General features: G+C 42.0%; 1 protein-coding gene across 3 annotated transcripts in view; it reads left to right on the forward strand.

Moving 5' to 3' along the window:
- Positions 1–25,850, forward strand: part of ALG9 (ALG9 alpha-1,2-mannosyltransferase) — a 166,969-nt gene that overhangs the window by 19,833 nt on the left and 121,286 nt on the right. For all 3 annotated transcript variants that reach the window (XM_033919141.1, XM_033919142.1, XM_033919143.1), the window contains exon 8: positions 6,859–6,964. In XM_033919141.1, the coding sequence (XP_033775032.1) occupies positions 6,859–6,964 (106 nt within the window). The remainder of the gene's footprint in view (positions 1–6,858; positions 6,965–25,850) is intronic.

Below are 25,850 nucleotides of genomic sequence, written 5' to 3' on the forward strand. Positions count from 1 at the left end.
TATGAGGCTATGAAAAGGCAGGGCAATTAGATAAAACAGAGCTTGAGAAAGAGAGGCCATAGTGGCTTGGGAGGGGGCGTAGTCAGAGGGAATGGAGGCATGTCGAGGTCAGGAGGGTGCAGGGAAGGGGGGAAGGCAGCGTTAGCGGAATTTGTCGAAGAGGTAGGTTTTTAGTGACTTCCTGAACAGGTGGTAGGGTGGAGAGTTGGAGATGAGGGCGGTAAGGCAATTGTTCCATTTGCCCGCTTGGAATGCTAGGGTTCTATCAGTGAATCTCTTGTAGAGGCAGCCTTTTAGGGAGGGAAAGGTGAATAGGTGGGCGTTTCGTGTGCGAGAGGGGCCTGCTATTTCAAGGTGCTCAGACAAGTAGATTGGGGAAGATCCTGTTAGAGTTTTGAAACAGAGGCAGGCGAACTTAAAGATGATCCTTGCCTCTACTGGGAGCCAATGGAGTTTGGTGTAGTAGGGGCTAACATGGTCGTATTTTTTGAGATCATAGATGAGGCGGACGGCCGCATTTTGGACTGTTCTAAGACGTTTGATGGTATTTTTATAGGATCCCAGGTAAATAATGTTGCAGTAGTCTAATATGCTTAATACCAGAGATTGGACGAGTAGACGGAAGGCTTGGTGGTCGAAGTAACGTTTGATGGTGCGCAGTTTCCAGAGGGTACAGAAACATTTTTTCACCTGGGCACTGGTATGGTCATCGAAGGTTAGGGTGCGGTCCAGGATGACTCCAAGGATTTTTATGGTGGGTAAGATAGGGTAATCTAGCCCATTCAATCTGAGGGAAGTGTTTGTTAATTTGTGGTTGGGACTCGCTAGGAAGATTTTGGTTTTTTCAGAGTTCAATTTTAATTTGAGTTTTGAGGTCCACAGTTCTAACTTGGTGAGGATAGATGCGATGAGTTTTTCCGTTTCTGGAGTGAGTGAGGTAATGGGAACAATGATGGTGATGTCATCTGCATATATGAACGATTTTAGGTTAGAGTTTGCTAGGCTTCGTGCCAGAGGGGTCAAGTAAATATTGAATAGGGAGGGGGATAGGGGAGAGCCTTGTGGGACTCCACAAGGGTTACGCCAGTGGTGGGAGAAGGCTCCATTACTGTGGACCTGGTAGGTACGGTTGGTTAGGAAGCCTGTGAACCAATCTATTACGTGACCGGAGATGCCGATGGAGTCAAGGCAGTTGAGCATAATGTCGTGGTCGACCAGGTCGAAGGCACTACTCAAATCGAATTGAAGTATCAGGGCGCTTTTACCCAGTGAGAACAGGTGGAGGAGGTAATTTGTCAGGGCAGCTAGGACGGTTTCGGTGCTATGATTTGGGCGGAAACCGGACTGGGAGTCATGAAGAATATTGTACTTGTCGAGGTAATTCGTAAGGTTGTTGTTGACAAGACCTTCCATGAGTTTTTGGAAGAGTGGTATGTTGGCGATGGGTCTGTAGTTGGTGATGGAAGAGATTGGCTCCTTGGGTTGTTTAGGGATAGGGGAAATGAGGATGTGGCCAAGTTCGGACGGGAAGTGTCCAGTGGACAGGCATAGAGATACCCAATTGAAGAGTTCTGCTTTGAATGATGGGGGGGCGCATTTCATGATAGTGGGAGGACAAGTGTCTAATAGGCAGTTGGAATTGGCGTATTTAGAATAAAGTTCGAGAAATAGATTCCAGTCAGGATTTACAAAGGAGGTCCAGGACATGTCGGCTATTGAACCTTCTGTGTCTGCTGCGCGTAGGTTGAGTGGGGGATCGGGGCTGTGAGCTGAAAGAGACAGTTTTAGAGTGTGGATTTTGTTCGCGAAGTGGTCGGCTAGAGTGATTGCGGAGGGAGGGAGGTCGGAGGTGGGGCGTTTGTGAGAGTCTATGTCGAATAGAGAGTTAACTAGTCTAAAAAGTGCTTTGCTGTTTAGAGAAGGGGAGTTTATTAGTTGGGAGTAGTGTTTACTGCGCTTATCGATGATCTGTTTTTTGTATTCTTTGACTTTCAGTCGCCAGGTAAGTCTGTCTAAATCAGTCCCTGATTTACGCCAGATTCTTTCATGTTTCCGGACTTCTCGTTTTATGGTCAGGAGGTCCGCGTCAAACCAGCTGTTTGAGGGGCGAAGAGTTTTCGAGCGAAGTTTAAGAGGGACAGTGGTGTTAAGAACCTGGTCGCTAAATTTTTCCCAATTTAGGTGGAAGTTGGGGTCTACGTCGGAGTCGGAGATGAGAGTGTAGTGTGACCAGAAGTCTGCTGGATTAAGATGTTCTCTTGTCCAGATGAATTGCTTTGTATGGATGGGGTTAGGCTTTTTGTCAGGTTGTTTTTTGTGCCAGGCTAGTTCAAAATTGCACAGGAGGTGGTCAGACCAGGGGGTATTTGACTGCCACTTGAGTGGAGATTAACTACTGTATCCAAGTTTATTAAAATTTTATATACCGTTATATAGCGTTTTGGACCCCTGTTCGTTTACAAAAGTTAGATAGCTCTAAGTCTAATAAATGCTGGCATTGTAATCTGGAAGCGGGGACACTTGATCATTTAATTTACCATTGTCCCTGTATAAGATTATTTTGGAATTCAATTTGGACTCAAGTACATTGTCTATTAGAAAACCATGTTGCATTATCCTATGATACTATTCTGTTTGGCATGTCTATGAGGGAAAAAAGTCAAATATCAGCACATAATAACAAACTATTATTAATCTTGACTGGGGTTGCTATTCAGCATATCACCAATAACTGGAAAAATTATACTAATCTTAATTATACATTTTGGTAGAATTCAGTATGCCATATTTTTAAGATGGAAAGAGCAATTGCAATACAGAAAGGGAACTATAATAATTTTATAAAGATCTGGGGGCCATTGGAACGATATTGCAATGAGTAAACATCATTTTCCTTGGAAGAATATATGTACACATAGGGGGGTGGGGGAGTTTTTCTGTAAATTTCACTAAATTATATGTTTATATTATATTTATCATATAATTGATTATAATATTTGAAAGAAGGTGGGTGGGACGGGATATAATTTTTATGTTTTTAGAATTATATGAGAATTACAAGTGTTATTGTTGTTACTAATGATATATTACTGTACGCTTGCTGTAAGTTTTCAAAATGAATAAAGAATTTTTAAAAAATAAAATAATTTTATATACCGCTTTAAAATTTGTCAAAGGGTGTACATTACATTAAAAAATATAAAATTGGGAAAATATAACTAATACTTTAGACAAATACATGACAGACTAAAATATAAGGGAAGAGAGGTAGAACTACAATCATTTATAGACGAGAGGGAGTGAAGGATAGCATAATTGGGGAGGGAAGCTATGCTCTTCCTTAATTATTTATTTTTGGCAGTAATCAGTGGTCTGGGCTGGACAGGAAATAGACTCTCTGTTAACTGGGACTCAATTAACCAGAACTCTCAAACATAGAAATATGTTGTCAGATAAAGGCCAAATGGCCCATCTAGTCTGCCCATCCACAGTAACCATTCTCTCTTTCTCTCTCTGAGAGATCCCACTTACCAATCCCAGGTCCTCTTGAATTCAGACACAGTCTCTGTTTCCATCACCTCTTCCGGGAGACTGTTTCACGCATCTACCACCCTTTCTGTAAAAAAGTATTTCCTCAGATTACTCCGGAGCCCATCACCTCTTAACTTCATCCTATTCCCTCTCATTGCAGTTTCCTTTCAAATGAAAGAGATTCGATTCATGCACATTTATATTACATACGTATTTAAACGTCTCTATCATATCTCACTTCTCCCGCCTTTCCTCCAAAGTATATGGAAATTTAAGTGTAAACTTGGCATGCCACACCTGAGTACGCCAACACTTCGTCTACCGCATGTCTGGTAGTTTGTCTGGAACAGTTTATGGTATGGCATAGTATGGGGTATAGTATTAGTTAGGCTTATTTTTAATGGTAACTCTCAAGCAACCAGAAACTACATTTATCTGGCATCTATCAATCCCCATGGGTGCTGGTTAACTGAGAGTCTACTGTATTCGATAATGTGGTGTTTTAGTAACGGTGTTGGTCTATACAAGACATGGAAATATCTGAGAAAGGGATCTGTGCAGTCTCAAAAGCTTATCTACATTTTCCAGATAATTCTTATTGAACCACCATAAGAATTATCACAACCTCCAAGGAATCCAGTAGAGAGTAACAGAATTGCTTCTTCTTTACAGTTTGAGGTAATTTTATAATGTTGCATCTAGGGAGGAAAGACACACAAGTGCACATACTGCATCTGTTTTATAAAGGCATATATGTTGCCTTTATAAAATGACCCCAGTGAAAGGAGGTACCTTTCCAAGACAGGGATAATTGTATGCATATATGTTCTGGTAAGAATAGATGCAGAAGTGGTAATCCCACCCCTACTCCACCTGTTTTTTCTATTCTGGGAGCACTGTTTGCCATATTGCATGAAACTGGGCACTATGACCCAGATTCTGTAAACGGCGCCATTGGCGACCGACTTAAAAACAACCACTGATTGCGTATCAATCACGCGATGGCGCCGGAAATGCAGCCCTGGGTTTTCAAGGCCTACGTTTCCGGTGCCTAATTTTTACGTGCATCGTGCCTACAGAGGTGCTCTCTGACGCCTAACGCCACTTTCGGCATTAGCCACACCTATAGTCTCCTAGTTTATTTAAAAATTTTCTGTCCCGCCTTAGGAAGAACCTTCAGGGCGGCTTACACTCTAAAACATAGTAAAATAACAGTACAGTGTACAAAAATAATCCAAACATAATACATATAAGTTGGGGTTCGAGGGGAGAAAACAAAAAGATTTACCAAAAAAAGAAATTAACACTGGGGATATTCTTCTGGTTTCCAAGATACCAATAGAGCTACCTGTTAAACCTGAGAATATGCATCAGAAAAAGATAGGTCTTCCTTGAACTTATCAACTGAGCTTATTGTTTTGAGTTCCAATGGTACAGTAGCATTAGGCTTTGTAAAGAAGCCTTAACACACCTTCTTCTACTTCTCTCACCCATGCCACCAATGATCTGGAATCTCCACCTACTCCTTATTTTATGTTCCTACTTGTTAACATCAATGACTTGCACCTTATTGTACATTCCTAATCTAGTTAACTTCAAGGACTTGCTCCTTCCTATCCTGTTAACTTCAAAGACCTCATTGTTTGTAACTTTGGATTAACTGATGTGAACCACCTAGAACTCCCTGGGGATGGCGGTATACAAAAATAAAGTTGTTATTATTATTATTAAAGTGCCTCTGTATGCGTGATACAGGCACCATTTTTTAAGGTGCTGGTAGGTGCCTACATTTTCCCTTTTAAAATGATTTTTTAAGTTTTTAAACTGTGTTTTCAACTTAAGTTAGGCGCAAGTAGGGTGCATACTGGTGCCTATCTTAAGGAGCTGTTTATAGAATATGGGCCTATGTTTCTTTATACTTTACTTTCTATGCATGGCTGTCTCTGAGCAATTTTATAAAAACATTTCTTTTTCTTGATGCTTTCGAGACCTAAATGTCCTTTTTAGGGATACATAGTTTTATTCTACCTTGTAACACCCCTCCTTTTGTTTTTTCCCTATATGTTCTTTCTTTTTACTTGATAATTGTAGTTCTATCCTGTTTCCCTTTTTGTTTCTGTTTAAATTGTTTTTAATAACTATTATTGTTTTAAATGATGTATTGTTATCTCGTATATGTTTTTAAGACAGTGTACACCGCCTAGAAGGCTGATAGGGCAGTATATGAAATTTTAAATAAACTTGAAAGTTGAAACTTACTTGAGTGCATAAAATGCTATTCTGCCTGTTATGTCCATTATTAATATTTTTTTAATTTCTTATTTACTGCCTACAAATCTGAAAGCTATAGAATCAGTATATAATCAGGTACAGTAGGTATTTTTCTGTCCCTAAAGGATTCACAATCTGAGTCTGTATTTGAGACAGTAGAGGGCTAAGTGAGTTGCCCAAGATCAAAAGGAGCAGTAATGGAATTTGAACTAGGTTCCCCTGGCTGTGCCTGCTGCTCTGACCATTAGTCTACTCTTCCATTCGACTTAAAAAAAAAAAAAAGGGAACGGTGGGGGGAGGGAATTTTCTTGTTGTTTAAGTGCATGGGTAGAATTATTATCAGGAGAAAGAACGAAGGTGATAAGTACTCTATGCAAGTTTTGGGGAAAACCTTTTCCAGAGCCCATTATTCTTGAGGGATATAGACATTGTAACAGCTCAGAGTGGAGTGGACTGAGAACCTGGAGAAATGGGTTTGGTTCCAATTGCAAATCACTTAACCCTCTGTTGCCCTAGGTACAAAATAGTGAATGACACGGTGACAAAATTCATCACCGTTCCCATCCCCGCGGATAACCGCGGGAAATAATCCCATGTCATTTTCTAGTGTCTATTTCAACCTCAGTCCTTTTACACCAGCATTCTTCAAAGGTGGTTGTGGCCATTCATACTCTGATTCTTCCCTCTCTCCTTAAAGAATGACATGACGATGGTTTCCCGCGGGGACGGGAACGGTGATGTATTTTGTCACTGTGTCATTCTCTAGTACAAAACTTAGGTCCTCTTTTACAAACCCCAGCAGTGTGGTCTGGTGCGGTAAATGCTCCCAACACCCATGTGACACTTGTCTGCATGGCTTTATAAAAGGAGACTATAGATTGTGAGTGAATGTAATATGTGAACTGCTTTAATTGTACCACAGAAAGGCAGTATATAAAAGAATCAAATAAATATGAAAATGGTGCAGTAGCCATATCATTCCAGAAACTCAGACCATTTCCAAGAAGGTAGTGAGATCATAAAGAGCCTTACTGAAATAAAAATGCTTTCTTTCAGGTCCCTTTGGTGGCTATTGACAGTTACTATTATGGGAAGCTGATAATAGCGCCTCTCAACATTGTTCTGTATAATGTTTTCACACCTCACGGACCCGATCTTTATGGTAAGTCCTTGAGTTTTAACTGTAACAGAATATGGCCACGTATATCTACAGATTGCTGCTTATGTCTAGTATATATTTAGACTAGTCAAGACAAGCATGCAAGAGAAATTAGAGACTTTGGAAATGTCGCTGATAGAGAATGATTATAACCATCAGGACTGCTTCCCATTCTATGTGCAGAACCCAAGAGGAGCTCCAAAGCTCAATGCATGGTTCAGACGATGGTGCAGGGATGAGGGATTTAGATTTGTTAGGAACTGGGCATTGTTCTGTGAAAGGGGGAACCTATTCCAAAAGGATGGACTTCACCTTAACTGGGATGGAATCAGGATGCTGGCACTATTTTAAAAAGGATATAGAGCAGATTTTAAATTTAAGATTGGGGGGGTTGACAGTCATCCAGGAGTGGATGGTTCGATGGAGAGCAGTGGTTCTCAATCCTGTCCTGGGGACCCCCCAGCCAGTCGGGTTTTCAAGATATCCCTAATGAATATGCATGAGAGAGATTTGCGTACCTGTCACTTCCATTATATGCAAATCTCTCTCATGCATATTGAAAACCCGACTGGCTGGGGAGGTCCCCAGGACAGCGTTGATAACCACTGATGTAGAGTATCCTTGAAGGATATTATTGAAACAGGATATTTAGGGAATCCCAATAGAGAGGTTTCAATAATGGTGAAAGAAAGCCAGGAGTGTTTAAGGGAAAAGCAGAGTGAAGGATGCAAATTACCCCTGTCAACTTCTAAAGGATGCAAGGGAAAAGCACAATTTGAAGTGTCTGTATACAAATGCTAGAAACAGAAAATAAGATGGGAGAGTTAGAGTATATACCTTGGTGTGGTATACAGACCTCCAAGACAATCGGAGGACAAGGACACAGAATTAATTGAAGACATTGAGAATATCACCTTACGGGGGGACGTTGTCCTGCTAGGGGACTTCAACATGCCTGATGTAGACTGGAACACATTCTCAGCAACAACTTGTAGTAGCAGGAGGATATTAACATCCATGAAGGGAGTACAGCTCAAACAAATGGTGCTAGAGCCCACTAGGGCCCAGGCCATCCTGGACCTGGTACTTACGAACGGGGAAAGCGTCACGGAAGTCTCGGTGGGAGAAACGCTGGCAACCAGTGACCATAACATGGTATGGTTCAACCTTAGAAAGGGCTTCCCTAGATCACAAACAAAAACAAAGGTACTCAATTTCCGGGGCACTGACTTCGCAAGCATGGGTGATTTCGTCCATCAGACGCTACAGGCTCAAGAAATAAAGGATGATGTGGAAGCTATGTGGTCAACACTGAAAAAGACACTACACGAAGCAACTAACCGCTACATAAAATCGGTAAACAAACAACAAAGAAAGAGGAAACCCCGTTGGTTCACTGATGAGGTCTCACACCTAGTCAAGGACAAGAAAAGAGCATTTCTTTCATACAAACGCACCGGGGAGAAAGAAGCTAACATTGAATACAAGACAAGGTCTGCAGCGGTCAAAACAGCAGTCAGGGAGGCCAAACTTCGAGTGGAAGAAACTCTAGCAAAGAACATTAAGAAAGGGGACAAATCCTTCTTCAGGTATATTAGTGACAGGCAGAAGAACACAAACGGGATAGTACGCCTCAGAACAGCAGACGGGAATTATGTGGAAACAGATTCCGAAAAAGCCAAATTACTGAACGATTACTTCTGCTCAGTCTTTACCTGCGAGGCACCTGGACACGGGCCACAGCTGGAAGCAAAGCCAAGCAAGGAAGACCCATTTCAGAATTTTGGGTTCTCACCAGCTGATGTTTACAGCGAACTGTCAAGACTCAAGGTGAGCAAAGCCATGGGACCAGACGAATTGCACCCACGAGTGCTCAGGGAGCTGTGCGATGTCCTGGCGGAACCGTTAACCATGCTCTTCAATCTCTCCCTAAGTATGGGAAGAGTCCCCCTGGACTGGAAGACAGCTAACGTCGTTCCTCTGCACAAAAAGGGTTGCAGAGCGGAGGCTGCGAATTACAGACCAGTGAGTCTCACATCAATAGTGTGTAAACTCATGGAAACATTACTTAAATGCAAATTAGATACAATTTTGGATGAGGGGAATCTAAGGGATCCTAGTCAACATGGATTCACTAAGGGTAGGTCATGCCAATCCAATCTTATCAGCTTCTTTGATTGGGTAACAGGAAAGCTAGACTCGGGAGAGTCTCTAGACATAGTGTACTTGGATTTCAGTAAGGCTTTCGACAGCGTCCCACACCGTAGACTATTAAACAAGATGAAATCGATGGGGTTAGGTGAGACACTAATTGCATGGATCAATGATTGGCTAAGTGGAAGACGTCAGAGGGTGGTGGTCAACGGCACCCTCTCTGAGACATCGGAGGTGACCAGCGGAGTGCCACAGGGCTCGGTCCTGGGTCCACTCCTTTTTAACATATTCATAAGGGACTTGACCCAAGGGCTTCAGGGTAAAGTAACTCTATTCGCTGATGACGCCAAACTATGTAATATAGTAAGTGAAAGCAATCTGCAGGATAGTATGACGCAGGATCTGATTACGTTGGAAAACTGGTCCTCGACATGGCAGCTGGGCTTCAACGCTAAGAAATGTAAGGTTATGCATCTCGGTAGCAGAAATCCATGCAAACCTTACACCTTAAATGGAGAAACACTAGCTAGGACTTCAGAAGAAAGGGACTTGGGAGTAATCATCAGTGCAGACATGAAGGCCGCCAAACAAGTAGAGAAGGCCTCATCCAAAGCAAGGCAACTTATGGGATGTATCAACAGAAGCTTCGTTAGCCGCAAATCTGAAGTCATAATGCCACTGTACAGAACCATGGTGAGACCTCATCTGGAGTACTGTGTACAATTCTGGAGGCCACATTACCGTAAAGACCTGCTTAGAGTTGAGTCGGTTCAGCGAATGGCCACTAGGATGATCTCGGGGCTCAAGGGTCTCTCGTACGAAGAAAGACTAAACAAATTGCAGCTCTACACTCTAGAGGAGCGCAGGGAGAGGGGGGACATGATTGAGACATTTAAATACATCATGGGACGTGTCGAAGTGGAAGAAGACATCTTCTTTCTCAAGGGACCCTCGGTCACAAGGGGGCATCCGTTCAAACTCAGAGGAGGGAAATTCAATAGTGACATAAGGAAGTATTTCTTCACAGAAAGGGTTGTAGATCACTGGAACAAGCTTCCAGAGCAGGTGATCAAGGCCACCAGCGTTATTGACTTTAAGAATAAATGGGATGCCCTAGTAGGATCCTTACGAGAGTCGAGTTAAGGAACTAGGTCATTAGTATTCAGACTTAATGGGGTGGGTCAGTAGAGTGGGCAGACTTGATGGGCTATAGCCCTTTTCTGCCGTCATGTTTCTATGTTTCTATATGTTACTAGGGTGCTGTGATAGAATAGATCAAATTGGAGGGTGCACTGTATGTCCAAAGTTGTTGTTTTTTTTTTTACTCCTTGTGTACTTTACAGGTACTCCCATCGGCAGCTCAACTCTTATGCCAGTGTTGCCAAATCACCAAACAGGCCATTTTGTGAAGATTGTGGCGGGAATAGTGAAATACCTCTGATGCAGCTGGATGCAAAACGGGGAATCCCTATGGAGTGATTTGCTAACACTGCCGATGGAGTACCTGTGAAGTACATGAGGTGTGAAAGAACTTTAGACTGTTGCAGCTAAATGCTATTATTATGATTATTATTTTTTACTGGTTTCTATGGACTGAAGGTATCCTCCATTGCCTTGGTTGTAATATAGCTGAGGTCTTTTTCTCCTCATTTTGAAAAAAAAAAAACCCCAACATTTGAGAAAAATTCAAATTTAATGAACACTTGCCATGGTGGATAGCCCTCGTTGTAGCTAGGCACATATAGTTTATTGAAGATTTTTGGTTTTGATACGTTTCGACTCCTTGAAATATTTAATGAAGAACCATACTGGGATAGACAGAAGTTCCATCAAGCCCAGTATCCTGTTTCCAACAGTGGCCAATCTAGGTCCTAAGTACCTAACAAGATCCCAAGTAATAAAACAAATTTTATGCTGCTTATCCTAGGAGTAAGCAGTGGATTTTCCTAAGCCATCTCAAAAATGGCCTTTGGATTTTATTTACCTCCCCCCTTTACAAAGTGAAGTGCGGTTTTTAGCGTTGGCCGTGGAGGTAACAGCTCCACCACTCATAGAATTCTTATGAGTGTAGGAGCTGTTACCACCATTTTTGTGCTAAAAACCGCACTATACATTTTTGTGAAAGGGGATGGAGAGGGTTATTTATTTATTCATTAATTAATTCAGTTTTTTAACCCATCCCCTCAAAAAAGCTCAGAACAGGTTACAATTCAGATACTCAAGCATTTTCCCTATCTGTCCCAGTGGGCTCACAGTCTATCTAATGTACTTGCGGCATTGGAGGATTAGGTGAATTGCCCAGGGTCATAAGGAGCAGTGAGGGGTTTGAACCCACGACATCAGGGTGCTGAAGCTGTAGCTCTAACAACTACACCATACTCTCCTAAAGATGAATTTCAAGTTGTTAGTTAGGATCAGTTCTTTAAGTAAAAATAATTTGTTGACTACAGACCTAGCAATGAAGTACATACAGGGGATTCAGTTGGTTGTTATTCCTCATTTTGATTGATCAGTATTTGGTATATATCTTAAGTTACCATGGTTTCTGAAAGGGGTTGTTTTAACTGTTTTTTGTTGGTATCACGCTTGATGTTGAGAATGGGGATAGGATATTGGTGATGAGGGTAGCTATCCCTCATGGTGGAAATTTGGGGTTTGGATCCTTGTTTGGTGGTGCACCATGGAGATATGCGTCTGGTGGTGGTAGATGTGGACTGGACTTCTATTAGGCTTTTCAGGTATAGGAGAAGTAATATTTGTGTGATTGAGAGATTCATCATGGTTCTTTGAGTTTGTTCCTCTAGTATTGCATGGTACGACACTTCTGATGGTAGAGAGGTTGATATACAGCAGGTAGAAAAAGTGTGAAAGAGAGATTCTTCAGATGTAAGTGTTGGAAGACAGTAGTTAGTGTAGAGTACCTAATTGTTGATCGGGTTTCAGTTCATCTTGAGTTATACAAGGAACTGCGCAAAGAAGCACATCTTTGGCTCGTGCCTTAGGTCATGTGCTGCCTTAAAAGATGGCACATCATTTAAGGAAACTATCCAAACCTTTTATAAACTCTGCTAAGCTAACTGATTTTACCACATTCTCTGACAATAAATTCCAGAGTTTAATTACACATTGTGTGAAGAAATATTTTCTCCACTTTGTTTTAAATCTACTACTTAGTAGATTCATCGCATGTTCCTTAGTCCTAGTATTTTTGGAAAGAGTAAGCAGACGATTTACATCTGCCCTTTCCATTCCACTCCATATTTTATAGATCTCTTTCATATCACCCCTGAACCATCTCTTCTCCAAGCTGAAGAGCCCTAGCTGCTTTAGCCTTATAGGAAAGTTGTCCCATCCCTTTTATCATTTTCGTTGCCCTTCTCTGTACCTTTTCTAATTCTGCTATATCTTTTTTGAGATACGGTGACCAGAATTGCACAAAGTAATCGAGGTGCGACCATATCATTTCATCTTTGTTTTCCATTCCTTTCCTGATAATTCCTTACATGCTATTTGCTTTCTTAGTCGCCACCACACATCGAGCTGAGGGTTTCATATCCTCAACGATGACGCCTAGATCCTTTTTGTACCCCGATAAGGGACAGGGACTTGTATACCACCTTTTTATAGTTACACAATCACATTCAAAGCGGTTTACATACAGGTACTCGGGCATTTTCCCTATCTGTCCCGGTGGGCTCACAATCTATTTAATGTATCTGGGGCAGTGGAGGATTAAGTGACTTGCCCAAGGTTAAAAGGAGCAGTGTGGGGGTTGAACCCACAACCTCAGAATGCTGAGGCTAAACCTCTAACCACTGCACCACACTCTTAAAAGGGTGTGTCTAAACAAGAAAAAATCCTGAGGTGTGTCTGTTATACAAAAATCCATCCATATTACTGACTGGATAAATGTTACATCAGTGAGTGCTATAGAGGTAATAAATGACTGCTTCTTGGAGCAACTGGTCCAGGAATCGACAAGAGGGGGAGCTATTTTAGATTTAGTCCTTAGTGGAATGCTGGGCATAGTACGAGAGGTAAAAGTGTTAGGTCTACTGGGAAACAGTAATCATAACATTTTGAAATTTGAACTGATATCTGGAGTGCTCAGTCTCTACAACCTATAGACAGACTCGATGCTAAGAATAGTTAATGTTCTTGAACTCATTGCCAGAGCATGTGGTAACGGCAGTTAGCATAGCTGGGTTTAAGAAAAGTTTGGACAGGTTCCTGGAGGAAAAGTCCATAGTCTGCTATTGAGAGAGACATGGGGGAAGCCACTGCTTTCCTTGTGATTGGTAGTATGGAATGTTGCTACTATTTGGGTTTCTGCCAGGTAGTGCCGCACAATTCGCCGATTCAAATCGATTCACTTCGATGAATCGATTCATTGTGCAAAAAAAAAAATCAGACTCAATGATTCAGTGACCAACCCCCTCCCGGGGAGACCAGACATACCTCCAGGCCTTCTAAAGCGGCGGTGGCTGGTCAGCAGTGGCAGAGAGAAGCCCTGGCGGGGCTGCAGCCTGTTCACAGCACTGTCTTTTCAAGGCTGGTTACCGCCACCACTGCTGCAGCTGTGGGAGGGTTGGTGGGGTGCTGCTGCACAGGGTGATTCGAGGGAGGGGAGGAAAGATGCACATGGGGGGGGGGAGGAGAGAGGAGAGGAAGAATTTTTGGGGTGGAGGAGAGGAATGGAGAGATGAAACAAAGAGGTAGAAAGGGGTGAGAGTGAGAAATCCTGCATATGGTGGAGGAGAGGGATGCATGCATGGAGAAGAAAGAGGGAGAAATGTTGAACATAGGGTGGAGGGCAGGGAGAGATGGTGCATGAGGAGAGAGAAAGAAATGTTGCACATGATAACAGAGGCGAGGAAAGTAGTGCTGCCCAATTAAGGCAAAATTTTTTATTCGATTTGGCCTATTGAATCGATTGTTAGATTTGATTTGATATTCCCACCTAATTATTATTATTATTAGGATTATTAGGATTTTTATATACCGCCTATCAGGATTATCTAAGTGGTTTTACAATCAGGTACTCAGGAGTTTTATTTCAAACGACCTGGTGGGATTATTTTGTAGTCTTTTCATCTATCCTACCCCTCTTTGCCCTCTCCAACACCATGCCGGCATTGTAGTGTAAACAAAATAAATAAAAAATACTTTTGCTCTATCTGCTACATCCTAGCTCATGTTTCCTGTCTTAACACCAGCTCTGGCAAGATGCACATTTCAAATCTGACATGTTGTAATCAAAAAACATAAAAAAGTATATGTTTTTCTAGCTTCCATTGCCATATCAAACATTTGTTTCTTTCTTACTGTCTACCATCTTTCTCTCTCTTTCTCCCTGGCTTGTGCCCTGAGTCAAACCTCTCTATTCCCCTCCATGCAGCATCTTTCCCCTGTATATTGAACGACCACCCAAAGTACAGCCAGAACACATTCTTTTAAAATTCCAGTGTTCTTTCTTTTCTACAATTGCCATAGGCAAAATAATGTGACAGTGTTTGAGCTGGTAAGCCATGAGAATACTGCCAGGCACTGCAAAAGTGGACCTAAACACTTTATTGAAAGAAATTCAGGAGTTTAAAATAAAAGATAGTACTAATACAGTTGGATTGCTTTGAAGAGAATTATGAAGGAGTCATGTGTAATACGATTTGAGATGGAAGAAAGGACTGGTCCAGTGGGAGATGCTCAGATAGAGGTCAGAGAACTGAATAGGATGCAAAAACTGGTGAACTGGGTATGTGATAAGGCAGACGTTCAAGAAAATAGATGGTATGTCCAGTTTGAGAATTTTTGGAGTCCTGGAAGGTGTAGAGTTATTGGATATTCAGGCTTTCATAATGTACACTTGCTTTCCTGCAACCACCATGGCACCAGACTGAGAAAGAACTTACCATCGAGAACAGGGACATGTAAATCTGCTTTTCACACTTGTAAATGGCCTAACCCTTCTAAAATCCTCTCCTGATTCAGTTGTTATCTACACTGGCCTACTATGGATAGCACAAGCTGTCTGATTGTTGCAGCTGTAACTTAAAATTATTTCAGATTTTGATGTTTTTGCTCTGCCTTTATGCTGATGGATTGGGGCAGTACAGCTGCCTAATTTTAGCATAGATGAGAATGGCATCAGCTCTGGGTCTTCAGCCACCAGATGTCTCCCTTGAGTAAGGAATGACTGGATTATGAAGCAACTAGTACTTGAATATCTGTCCTAATGATCCTGCAAGGACTAGTCTGTGCCATACATCCACAGTTGCAAAGACTGAGCATGCATTTTTTTGCCACAGAGGACAAAGGTTGTGGTGGAGAGATGACTTTGAGACGTGCAGCTAGCTTTTAGGGATAGTGTTTAGGAATAGCTTCCTCTGTTGTTAACCTTCTGAGAACAGTCTGAGATGCTGATATAAAAATGTTGCACTATGATTGACCAACACACGCTATCCTGTTCCTGTCAGCTGCTTGCTGTGCCTTGTTGTCATTTACCCCTCTACTACAAAAGGTTTATGTCAGCTGGTTCATAAGTGCAGTACAATGACGCTTTTCACTTTTAAAGGGGAGCCGACACGTGTTTTCGGAAAGAATATAACTGGACTAATTGAACACTGTAATCCCTTACCACAGGAGTCTGATCTTGGAAACTGTGCTTGTTTTGAAAGTCAGTATGTTTTAAAAATGCACTTTTAATTTAGTACTAAGCTGGTGGGAATGTGGCTTTTGATATCGCTTTAGGAGTGATATCTCTGCAGGAATTGCATTCATACAATACGGTTTTAAAAATACATAAGTGGACTGATTGGTTAACATGCTGATCTCAAAACTATGATCTCTTTTGGGTAAGTGGCTACAGAAGTCATTCTTTTGACTGGCCAGTGAGAGTGGGCCAGATGAATAGTTATTGGCTGGCTAGGACTGAGAATCATACGAGGGGTGTTCAATAATTTATCTACCTCAGTAGGACAGAAAAGAGTTTACAAGAATTTTTTATTTTATTTTTTAATATGCAGTGCTCCCCCGCGAGTTTGAGGTCTGCGATTCGCGGTCCCGGTCATTCATGGTATTTTCTGACCGCGAATGACTGGGTAGGAGAGGCCAGCCGGAGTGCCGGCGAGTGAAGGAAATCTCTTGCAGTATGCTCCGACCGCCTCTTCCTGTATTAAAGTCGGGCCTCACCAATCAGGAGCTGTGTGTCAAAGCAGCTCCTGATTGGTGAGGCCCAACTTTAGTACAGGAAGAGGCGGTCGTAGCATACCGCAAGTGATTTCCTTCACTCGCCGGCACTCCAGTTACCCTCTCATGTCTCCCATGCTAAAAACGGTATTCGCGGTTTTTCAACATTCATGGGGGGTTCCTGGAATGGAATCCCTGCGAATATCCCCTGATAGCTCTATATACTTCATCCACTTTTCCTGCAATGACTTAAACCCCTTTGAAAAGAATTCTTCTGTTTGACCTTCAAACCAGGATGTCATAGCTTCTATGGCGTCTTCATCACTTGAAAACCACTGTGCACAGAGAGATTTCTTCAAAATTCGGAACAGGAAATAATCCAAGAAACCAGGTCAGGACAGTAGGGTGGATGGTTCAGCTGCTGAAGCCCACATTCTCGGAAGGCAGCCTGTGCACTGGCTCACTGTTGTAAAGAAGCAGTATGCCTGCTGTGAATTTTCCTCGTCTCTTCTCTTTGATTGACTCCCACAAAGCAGTCATTGTGTTGGCGTTACTCTCCCCAATTATGGTTGTCTTGTATAGCATGAATTCCAGAAGCAAAAGTCCTTCATCATCCCAGAAGACAGTTGACTTTGCCTGAAGATTTTTCTGTCTTTAACTTTTTTGACATGGGGGATGACTTGTGCTTCCACTGCATTGACTCCATTTTGGACTCGGGATCTCTGTGATAGACCCAAGTCTCATTTCTGGTCACCAAACAATGAAAAAATTAACTTGGTCTTCACAGAGCATCTCCAAGTTCTCCTGACAGCACTAGAGCCTTGTGGCCTTCTGACAGGGCATCGGCATTCTTGGAACCCATCTTGCACTAATCTTGAACATGCCCAACTTTTCATGAATTATTTTCCAAACTGTACCTTCTGAGAATCTTGTTTCTTCAGCTATTCAGAAGACCTTAATTTGTCTGACAAAATTAAATCCTCGACTTTTTTGCACGTTTCTGTGGAAGTTGTTTCCACAGGCCGTCCAGTGTGAGGGTCATCTTCAATAGACTCTCTACCACACTTAAACTGCTTGCTCCAGAATTTTACTTTGTAGGATGATGGGGCAAATTCATGGATCTCCTTTGGCTTTTTCCCTTCTTTTGTGAGAAATTTTATCACTGAACGGTGCTCCAAATCTAGCAGTTTCTTACTTGATTCACATGAGGACTCTCCTGACATCCTGTCTCTTGGAATGTTAGACTCACACGGAGCCGAAACCTTGAAACATGTCACAACATGCACAGACTTGTTGCAACACGCTTTCTACTTTCGTTCAGATGCAGGTAGATAAATTATTGAACGCCCCTCATAACTACTCATAGCTGATGTAAAACCTCACTTGGCTGGTTATTAAGGGGTTCTGGTTGTAGATCTGACAATAAGATTGACTGGTGGAACCAGCAAGGGTAATAGTAGTAGATAAATGGCAAAATTAGTGCTCCTAAGATTCTATGTGATGATTAAGAAGGTTATTGTCTCTCTCTCAGAGAGTGTTTACAGTCTATGTGTTGGGATCAGAAAGATGCAAATAGGTTGACTGTGTGACCCTATTGACCTTCAGTAATTCTAATTTTGTTTGGTACATGGATCATGCCCCTAGATTTATTTTACTACTTCAGAGTGATGGTACAGTCACAACTTTCTTTTTGTTCCATATTATCATCTGTGCTGAAAACAGGATTTTTCATTTTACAGCAGCTTCGTTCAATACGAAGCTATTTCAATCAGACAATATTTTATTCTCTCTTGCATACATTATTAATTTCTTGGCTGGACTAGTGCAGCATCATTTATGTTGGAATCTCGTATAGCAATTTGAGAAATCTCGAGGCTCTTCAGAATACAAATGTATATCTTTTATGTAAAGCCTGGAAGGTTGTGGTAAAAGCGTTTAGCGTAGCTGGTTTTAAGAAGGGTTTGGACAAATTTCTGTAGGAAAAATCCAGTCTGTTATCAAAACATGGAGGAAGCTTCTGCTTGCCCTGGATCGGTAGTATGGAATATTGCTACACCTTGGGTTTTGGCCAGGTACTAGTGACCTGGATTGGCCACCGTGACAACGGGATACTGGGCTTGATGGACCACTGGCTGGAATTAAATGAAATTGCTATAATAGAGATATTTTGTTCTATCTTAAATTAATGTAATTCTTCTGTGTTTTATTTTTGATTGTATACCACCTTGGCCTGTTTTGTAAGTAAAAATGTATGGTATATTTTATTAAACTAATAAGGAGGTGGCATGTAGCCTTTTACAACACACAGTGCGCTGTTACAGTGTGGATTAGCATACTGTAATAGTTCCCCTGACAGTGTGCACTAGCTCACACACTAAGGCCCATATTCTATAAACCGCCATTTTTTTAGGCGCTGTTAGGCGCTCTACCAGCTCCTAAGCTAAGTGAAAAAACTGTTTAAACGACGTTTTAAACTGATTTTCAAAGCACCTAAAAAACCAGCGCCAGAATCGCCCCTCTGTAGGTGTTTTACGGTGCCTAACACCGCTGTAGGCGTGGCTAATGCCAGAAGTGGTGTTAGGCGCCAGGAAGTGCATGTCAAAGGAAGGCACTGGAAATGTAGGTCTTGAAAACCGTAGCCTGCATAGTCGGCACCTACCTTCGCGTGATTGACCCTGGTTTGCAAAAGTGTGGTATTGTGAGAGGTCTGGGTGTTTGGGGGTTTTTTTAATGGAATTTGCTAAACCCTCCATTAGAGCTTTCAAATTGAAATAAAAATGAAAAAGAAACGGTATCATTATCATGAAAACTAAGCTTTTCTCGTCTCTGGAATTTTTTATCAAGAATGTTGAGCTAATGCATGGTGCTAGACTGACAGCCTTTGCTGTGTTAGAATAACTGCAGAAAAGGTAGTTGTGAGAATTTTTTTTCTATTTTTATTTTTAAACTGCCTTGAGCCTGTGCTACCAAAGACAAATTAGGCTGCTTTGCCAGTGAGTAAGGATCCACGGATGCCTGAGCCTGGGTGAGTCACTTTGGAGAGTACACTCAAAGCTTGCTTTTACCTAAACCTTGCGTCACTTGGGTCACTTATCTTGTCCCTGTGACGCATTGTTCCTGCAGGCTTTGCTTTGACATCTTCCCGGAATGAGTGCCGATTATGTCCCTGGATAGAGACAAAAGGTTTATCTTTTCTTGGCTAGAAGGCTTATTCAAGAGAACATTAATAGTCTGCTGTGCAGAACTTCACCTGAAATGCAAAATTAATAAGTAGCCCTAATGTACTGTGAGACTTAAAAATGCTTAACCCAGTTCTTTGCAAGTGGGGTTTTAGGAGGGAGCCAGAGAAAATTGAGAATGGCAGGAGTTTAATTTTTTTTTCCTAGCCAAAAGCTTTTCTTGATTGTGTTGGTGCATTAATCATAACTTCTTTGCTGAGTGCTTCAGCCTCAATCCATGCCTGGTATTTGAAGCAACCTGCTCCTGGAACTATAGTTGTATCGGCTACAGTTTAACCAATTATTACTGGCAAAAGAAATCTCATCTTTACATGTTAATTACTCGGCATCCAGGGAATTTGTCAAGAGTGATAGTCACATGAGGCTGATCTTAGTAGTACAGGAGGCTGAGAGGGCTGGTCTGTCCATGGGACTATCTCATGCCTGTGTAATCTTATTAAATTATTGCATTGATAGTCTTCTAGTGTGAAATACTTGCCCATGACCTTCATCAAGGTTAAGTGGCTACAAACATAGAGCACTTAGAAACTGAACCAAAAATATATACAGTACATATTTTTCAAAGCACTACTTGGCATGTTGTCCTGCAAAGCTTTTATGAAGTCCGTATATAAAATGTGTATCTTCACTTTGGACATTGCTAGTGACTCCTTCTGTGGGGTCCTGCAAATGGACAGTACTTTACAAACACTAGGGGGCATCTGAAGAAATGTGCAAAAAATTTGCCAAGATTCTCTAGATTCACACTGCTCAGACTTTTTGAGTAGATCTGCTAGCTGAGGTGATAATTTATACCACAATGGCTAAAAACCAGGCTGTTGTATACCTAGCTGTTCCTACATTTCTCATAACCTCCTAGGCACAACAGCTATAGGATTAGAAAGTAGTAATAATACATTTTCTTAGCTAGAAACTATTGGCTTTTTCTTTGACAATATTGCTTTTTCTTTGATATTGTGTGCCTTGCTTTGAATCTTGTAGATACAGAGCATTTTTCTTCTTCCAGAATCCAGACTTCTTGTGTTGTTTTGGCATGTAGAGTACCTTTATAAGGCAATCCCTATTGTAATAAACAGTAATTGGTTTTAATTGCTGTTGTGTTGTGACAATTGTATTTGCCATGCACTGATTAATCAGAGAGTAAGGAAAGGGGATACAGAGAGCAGAAGAAATAGAAGTGATGGTAAGAGACAGGTTAGGACTAAACCTTTGGTGGGCTCTAAGCAAATAAGTTCCCATCTTAATATAAATCATTTTAAAACCTTACGAATATAATCCTTGTTTTGATAGCAGAAAATAAAGCAGCGCAGGAGGAAACAACAGGTAAGTAATGCTGTTGGCCGCATCTCCTGCCAACTGAAGGGTAATGCTCAGGCTACGCCATTACTACTCTTCTTTTTGTCAGGAATTAACCTAAGCAGGCAAATATCAGCCTTGGGAACCGCTGATATACACAGCTAAGAGGGCCCCTTCTAGACATTTGGGCCCTAGGCATATGCCTACTTTTGCCTATGCATTAATCCTGCCCTTGCAAGCGAGAAACAAAAGGAGCAGAAACTACTACTACTACTATTTATAATTTTTATAACACTGAAAAGGTGTACATGGCACTGTACATTTTAACATACATAAGAACATAAGAGTTGCCACTGCTGGGTCAGACCAGTGGTCCATCGTGCCCAGCAGCCCACTCATGCAGTGGCTCTCTGGTCAAAGACCAGCGCCCTAACTAAGCATAGCCCTACCTGTGTATGTTCTGGTTCAGTCCCTTCTCAGAAGAGCTTGCAATCTAATTTAGACAGGACATTACAGGGTTGGGGAGATTATGGTAGAGGGAATGATACAGTGGGTCTAGGTATCTGCAGTTGGTGCAGAGAGTGGTAGAAAACTGGAACGCTCTTCCAGAGGCTGTTATAGGGGAAAACACCCTCCAGGGATTCAAGACAAAGTTAGACAAGTTCCTGCTGAACCAGAATGTACGCAGGTAAGGCTTGTCTCAGTTAGGGCACTGGTCTTTAACCTAAGGGCCGCCTCGGGAACGGACTGCTGGGCACGATGGACCACTGGTCTGACCCAGCAGTGGTAATTCTTATGTTCTTATGACAGCAGTGAGTGGGAGTTAAGAGCTGAGAGCAGTTTCAAAAAAGTGGGCCTTTAGCAAGAATAAGAATGTAGAAGAGGTTTAGATAAGGTAAGAAATAAGACACACACAATATTTTCAGTTTGTCTTTAAAGGAGTTCTGCATTTTGTTTGAAGGCTTAGCTAATAACAGCAACAGATCCTGGGTGTCAGTTTTGGAGGGCTCGTAATCCATAGTGACAATAACTGCTAGACACAATCCCAGGAAACTGCCTTTCACTTTGAAAATAATTCTCTCTGGCACTGAAATATACACAGTGATTCACAAATAACAAAATTTTGAGTCTAGGCTGGTGTCAGCTAGGTGTACCTTAGAATGTATTACTGGAGTTCAGAAAAAAAAAGAACACAAGCAGGGAAGGAGATGTTGGTATTAGAGAATGACACGGGAAAAAAATTTATCCCTGTCCCCGCCTCATCCCCACGAGTTCGGTTCCTGTCCCTACAAGATTGGTCCTGGTCCCTGTCTCCACCCCGTCCCCGCAAATTGTCTGATTCCATCCGCACAGGTCTCGAATAGTTATGATTTTATTTTGAATTTATTTTATTAAAGTATAAAAAGAAACAATATTCTGTACAGTTGTCATTTTATAAACACAAAGAATACAGAGCAAGGATCAACAAAACCCCTGTCTCCCCTCCCCTTCACAAATACCCCCTCCACTATCGAGAAAACTGAATAAGCCAAATTACTACAGAATGCTATACAGAAAAATCATGCTAACAGAATACCGCAGTCACATATGGTAGGAATAGTGTTAGAGGAGTGCAACTAGAGCAACTGTCCCCTGGTCAGAGAGAGCCCTAAGCCAGTTGGAAGCTAAAGAAGCACAGCCTGGGCTTTGCTTTCCCCAGTTAAGTCTAACACCATCTCTAGCAGGATACATATTTCAAATCTGATATATTCTAATCACAAAATAGAAAATAAAATTATTTGTTTCTACCTTTTGTTGTCTTGTCATTTTATTCTTCAAATCATATTGGTCTCAGGCGCTGGTCTCTGTTTTCCTTTATCTTCTCTTAACTCATTTTCCAGGGTCTCCTGACAATTTGACATTTCTTCTTTCTCCATGCTCACCATCCATCTTCCATCTCTGTGTATGTATTGTTCCCCATATTCAGCATCTCCCTTCTCTGTCTCCTATATGTCACTTTTTAGTATTTCCCTTGTGCCCATCTCCCTGCCTTCATCATCTCACCATTCTATGATCCCCTCCCCCTGTGTACAGTATCACTCCTATATATTACTATGCCCCTCCCCCTGTCCAGCAATTTCCTTCTGTGTTCTTATTCTCTCACATATCTAGCCATCTTCTCTCTGTGTTCATATAACCTTCCATGTCTAGCTTTACCCTTCTGTGTCCATATACCACCTCATGCAGCATTCCCCTTGTTATCACTGTTCCATGCCCACCATCTCTCCTCTTTTTATAAATCTCCCTGTTTCCAGCTTCTCCCCTCTTTTACTCCCTTACACCAAATGTTGTCTCTTACTCTCTCTTTCCTCCCTCACCCTGCTATGTTCAATATTTCACTCACTCTTCCTTCATCCCCTTGGTTCAGCTTTTCTCTTTCCCTTCCCTTCTCTCTCTTCCTCCCTGCAGGTCCTGCACCTCTTTCTCTTCCTTCTAGCCCCCTTCTCACGAGTCCAAAACCTCTCTCACCTCCCTTCAGCGCCCAGGTGTGGGTCTGGCATTAATCCCTTCCCTCCAGCTCCACTCCACCTACCACATGGGCCCAGCACCTTTTTCTTCCCCACAATCCCCAGATCAGATCCAGAACTGTCTCCCTTCCCTTCAGCCCCTGCCGGTCCAGCAGTCTAAACAATCCCCTCCCTCCTTCGCGGGTGAAGGAGACAGAAGTTACATCAGAAAAAGGGACTCAGCCTGAAGAAAATCCCAGAGCAGTCCTGCTTGTTATATTATTGCCTCATCTTCCACGAAGCTTCTAACAGGCTGGTGGACTTGCCCTGGGAGGTACAAAGTGGCCATCCCAGGGAAGTCACAGGTTTGGGTTTTTTTGCTGGTTTTGACCAATGATCGGGAGCGAGGGAGGGGACTGTTGGACCCATGATAGGGAGGGAGGGGGCTGCTGGACTTGCAAAGTGGGGGCTACTGGACCCGCTATCGCGAGGGGGGCTGCTGGCCAATAGGGGTAGGAAGGAAGGTGAGTCACAGAAGATCCATTGCGAGGACAAGGCCATTTACTACTCCATGTGGTGGTGAAAAGCCTTGTTTCCATACCTACAGGAAAGGTCCGATTTTATTTTTATTTTTTTTCACTCCCCTAACCCCCCCATTCCTGCAGGTTAGCTGTGAGAAAAAGTCCCAATGTCATTCTCTAGTTATTATGTGGTTTTTTTAGGCAGAAAAACAGTGTGACCTAGGACAGGATTCTGGGATTCTATGCACTTCTTTTTTGTAAGTATCAAAAAGTGATAGTTGTAGTAAATAGGACTTTATCATATATCTTTTCTCTGGAACAGCTCTTAAGACTATACATTCCTATATAATGTGCAAAATACCCTTCAATGTTGATTTTATTGTGGCTGGTATAGTTTTTTTGGTATTTACATTTCTAAAGTGTTTTGGTTCATAGACTAGAAGAAGCACCTGTTTCTTTTTAAGCTATGTGGTGAAAGATTTTGGTTTGCAGCACTGTGCGTTCAAATTGGCTTATTTTATCTTCCTCGCTAAAATGCCAGCTAACTTCCAGCACTTACTGAAAGTACCATGAAGAGCTTTAGAATTCAGAGCCTAACCATTTAAAGTTAATGAAAAGCTGTAAATGGTTAAAAGGACATTAATTTACAGGCAAGCTGGGTCTCAGGCACATGCAACTTTAAGTGGTTCAGATTGCCTTTGGGGTTTTACAGCCTGAAGGTTTGTTTTTCTTTGAGTGTGATTGGGGGGTCCGGAATTGACAAGTGTGAAGTGATCTTAAATTACAGAGTACTCCTCTGTGGAGAAGGAGTTTAAGTCGTGCAAATGACAGTCCTTAAGAGGTGAAAGTTATTATAAAGGCAGGAGGTTGTGATCTGGTGTTAGAGCTCTGGCTTGCAAGACAGGAGAGGCACGTATTTTATTAAAATGCAGGTAGGTGCCTTTGGAATATCTTTTATTCTATTAAAACCACTTAGTAAAAATATGATGTGTGAGTTCCATACCTCTCTTCCAGATGTTACTGAGTAAAAATGGCATAGGAATAAGGGGAGTGTTTAAAATATTTTTCCCTCAGCTTTTGCATCACCTCCAGGCATGCATAAGATTCTCAAAAATGCTCATTTTAGTCGTGGCTTGACATGCCTGATTGAGGAGGTAATTGTGCAGAACCCTCTAGCAGGGCTGGATTTAATATTTTGGTTGCCCAGAAGCCAAGACCAGACAGCAGATCCTAGAGAGTGAGGAGCCAAGAGAGTGTCAAAGATTGGAGTGTCATAAGAGGAATAGAAGAAGGCCATAGTGCCACAGTGGCACCCCTTTTAAACAGTGCATGCATATGGCCTTAAAGTAAGCAGGAACAGGCTTCTCTTTGGCTTGGGAATTTGGCAACCTAGATCAGGGTTCATAGACAAGTCGGCGAAAGACGAAGGCGCGCGCCGACAACTGAGCGCAAGACGGAGGCGCGCGCCAAAGAAAATGACAGTTTTTAGGGGCTCCGACGGGGGGTTTTGTTGGGGAGCCCCCCCAGTTTACTTAATAGAGATCGCGCCGGCGGTTTGGGGGGTTGTAACCCTCCACATTTTACTGTAAACTTAACTTTTTCCCTAAAAACAGGGAAAAAGTGAAGTTTTCAGTAAAATGTGGGGGGTTACAGCCCTCCACACCCCCCACAACGCGGCGCGATCTCTATTAAGTAAAGTTACCCCCCACGCCCCCCCCCCCCCAAGACAAGCAACTCTACTCTTCTTGTTTCCTTTGCTTAAATCCAGGCCTGCTCTCCAATCCACTGTTTTAGTCTTTTAGCATATAAAATGTTTTGGGACTTTGTTCCCTAACTGGCTATTTTTATATGTATAAATTTCTGGAAAATGATTTGTTTATATGTGACCATATCTGGGAAAAAGGTAATCATTAAAATTATTAATAATAGTTCAGCACACAGACAGCATGCCTAAGATGCAAAAACAAAAAAAGCTTACTATAAAGCATTAACCAGGGTATCATGTTTT

The sequence above is a fragment of the Geotrypetes seraphini genome, chromosome 13, assembly GCF_902459505.1.
Source record: "Geotrypetes seraphini chromosome 13, aGeoSer1.1, whole genome shotgun sequence".
Classification (NCBI taxonomy): domain Eukaryota; kingdom Metazoa; phylum Chordata; class Amphibia; order Gymnophiona; family Dermophiidae; genus Geotrypetes; species Geotrypetes seraphini.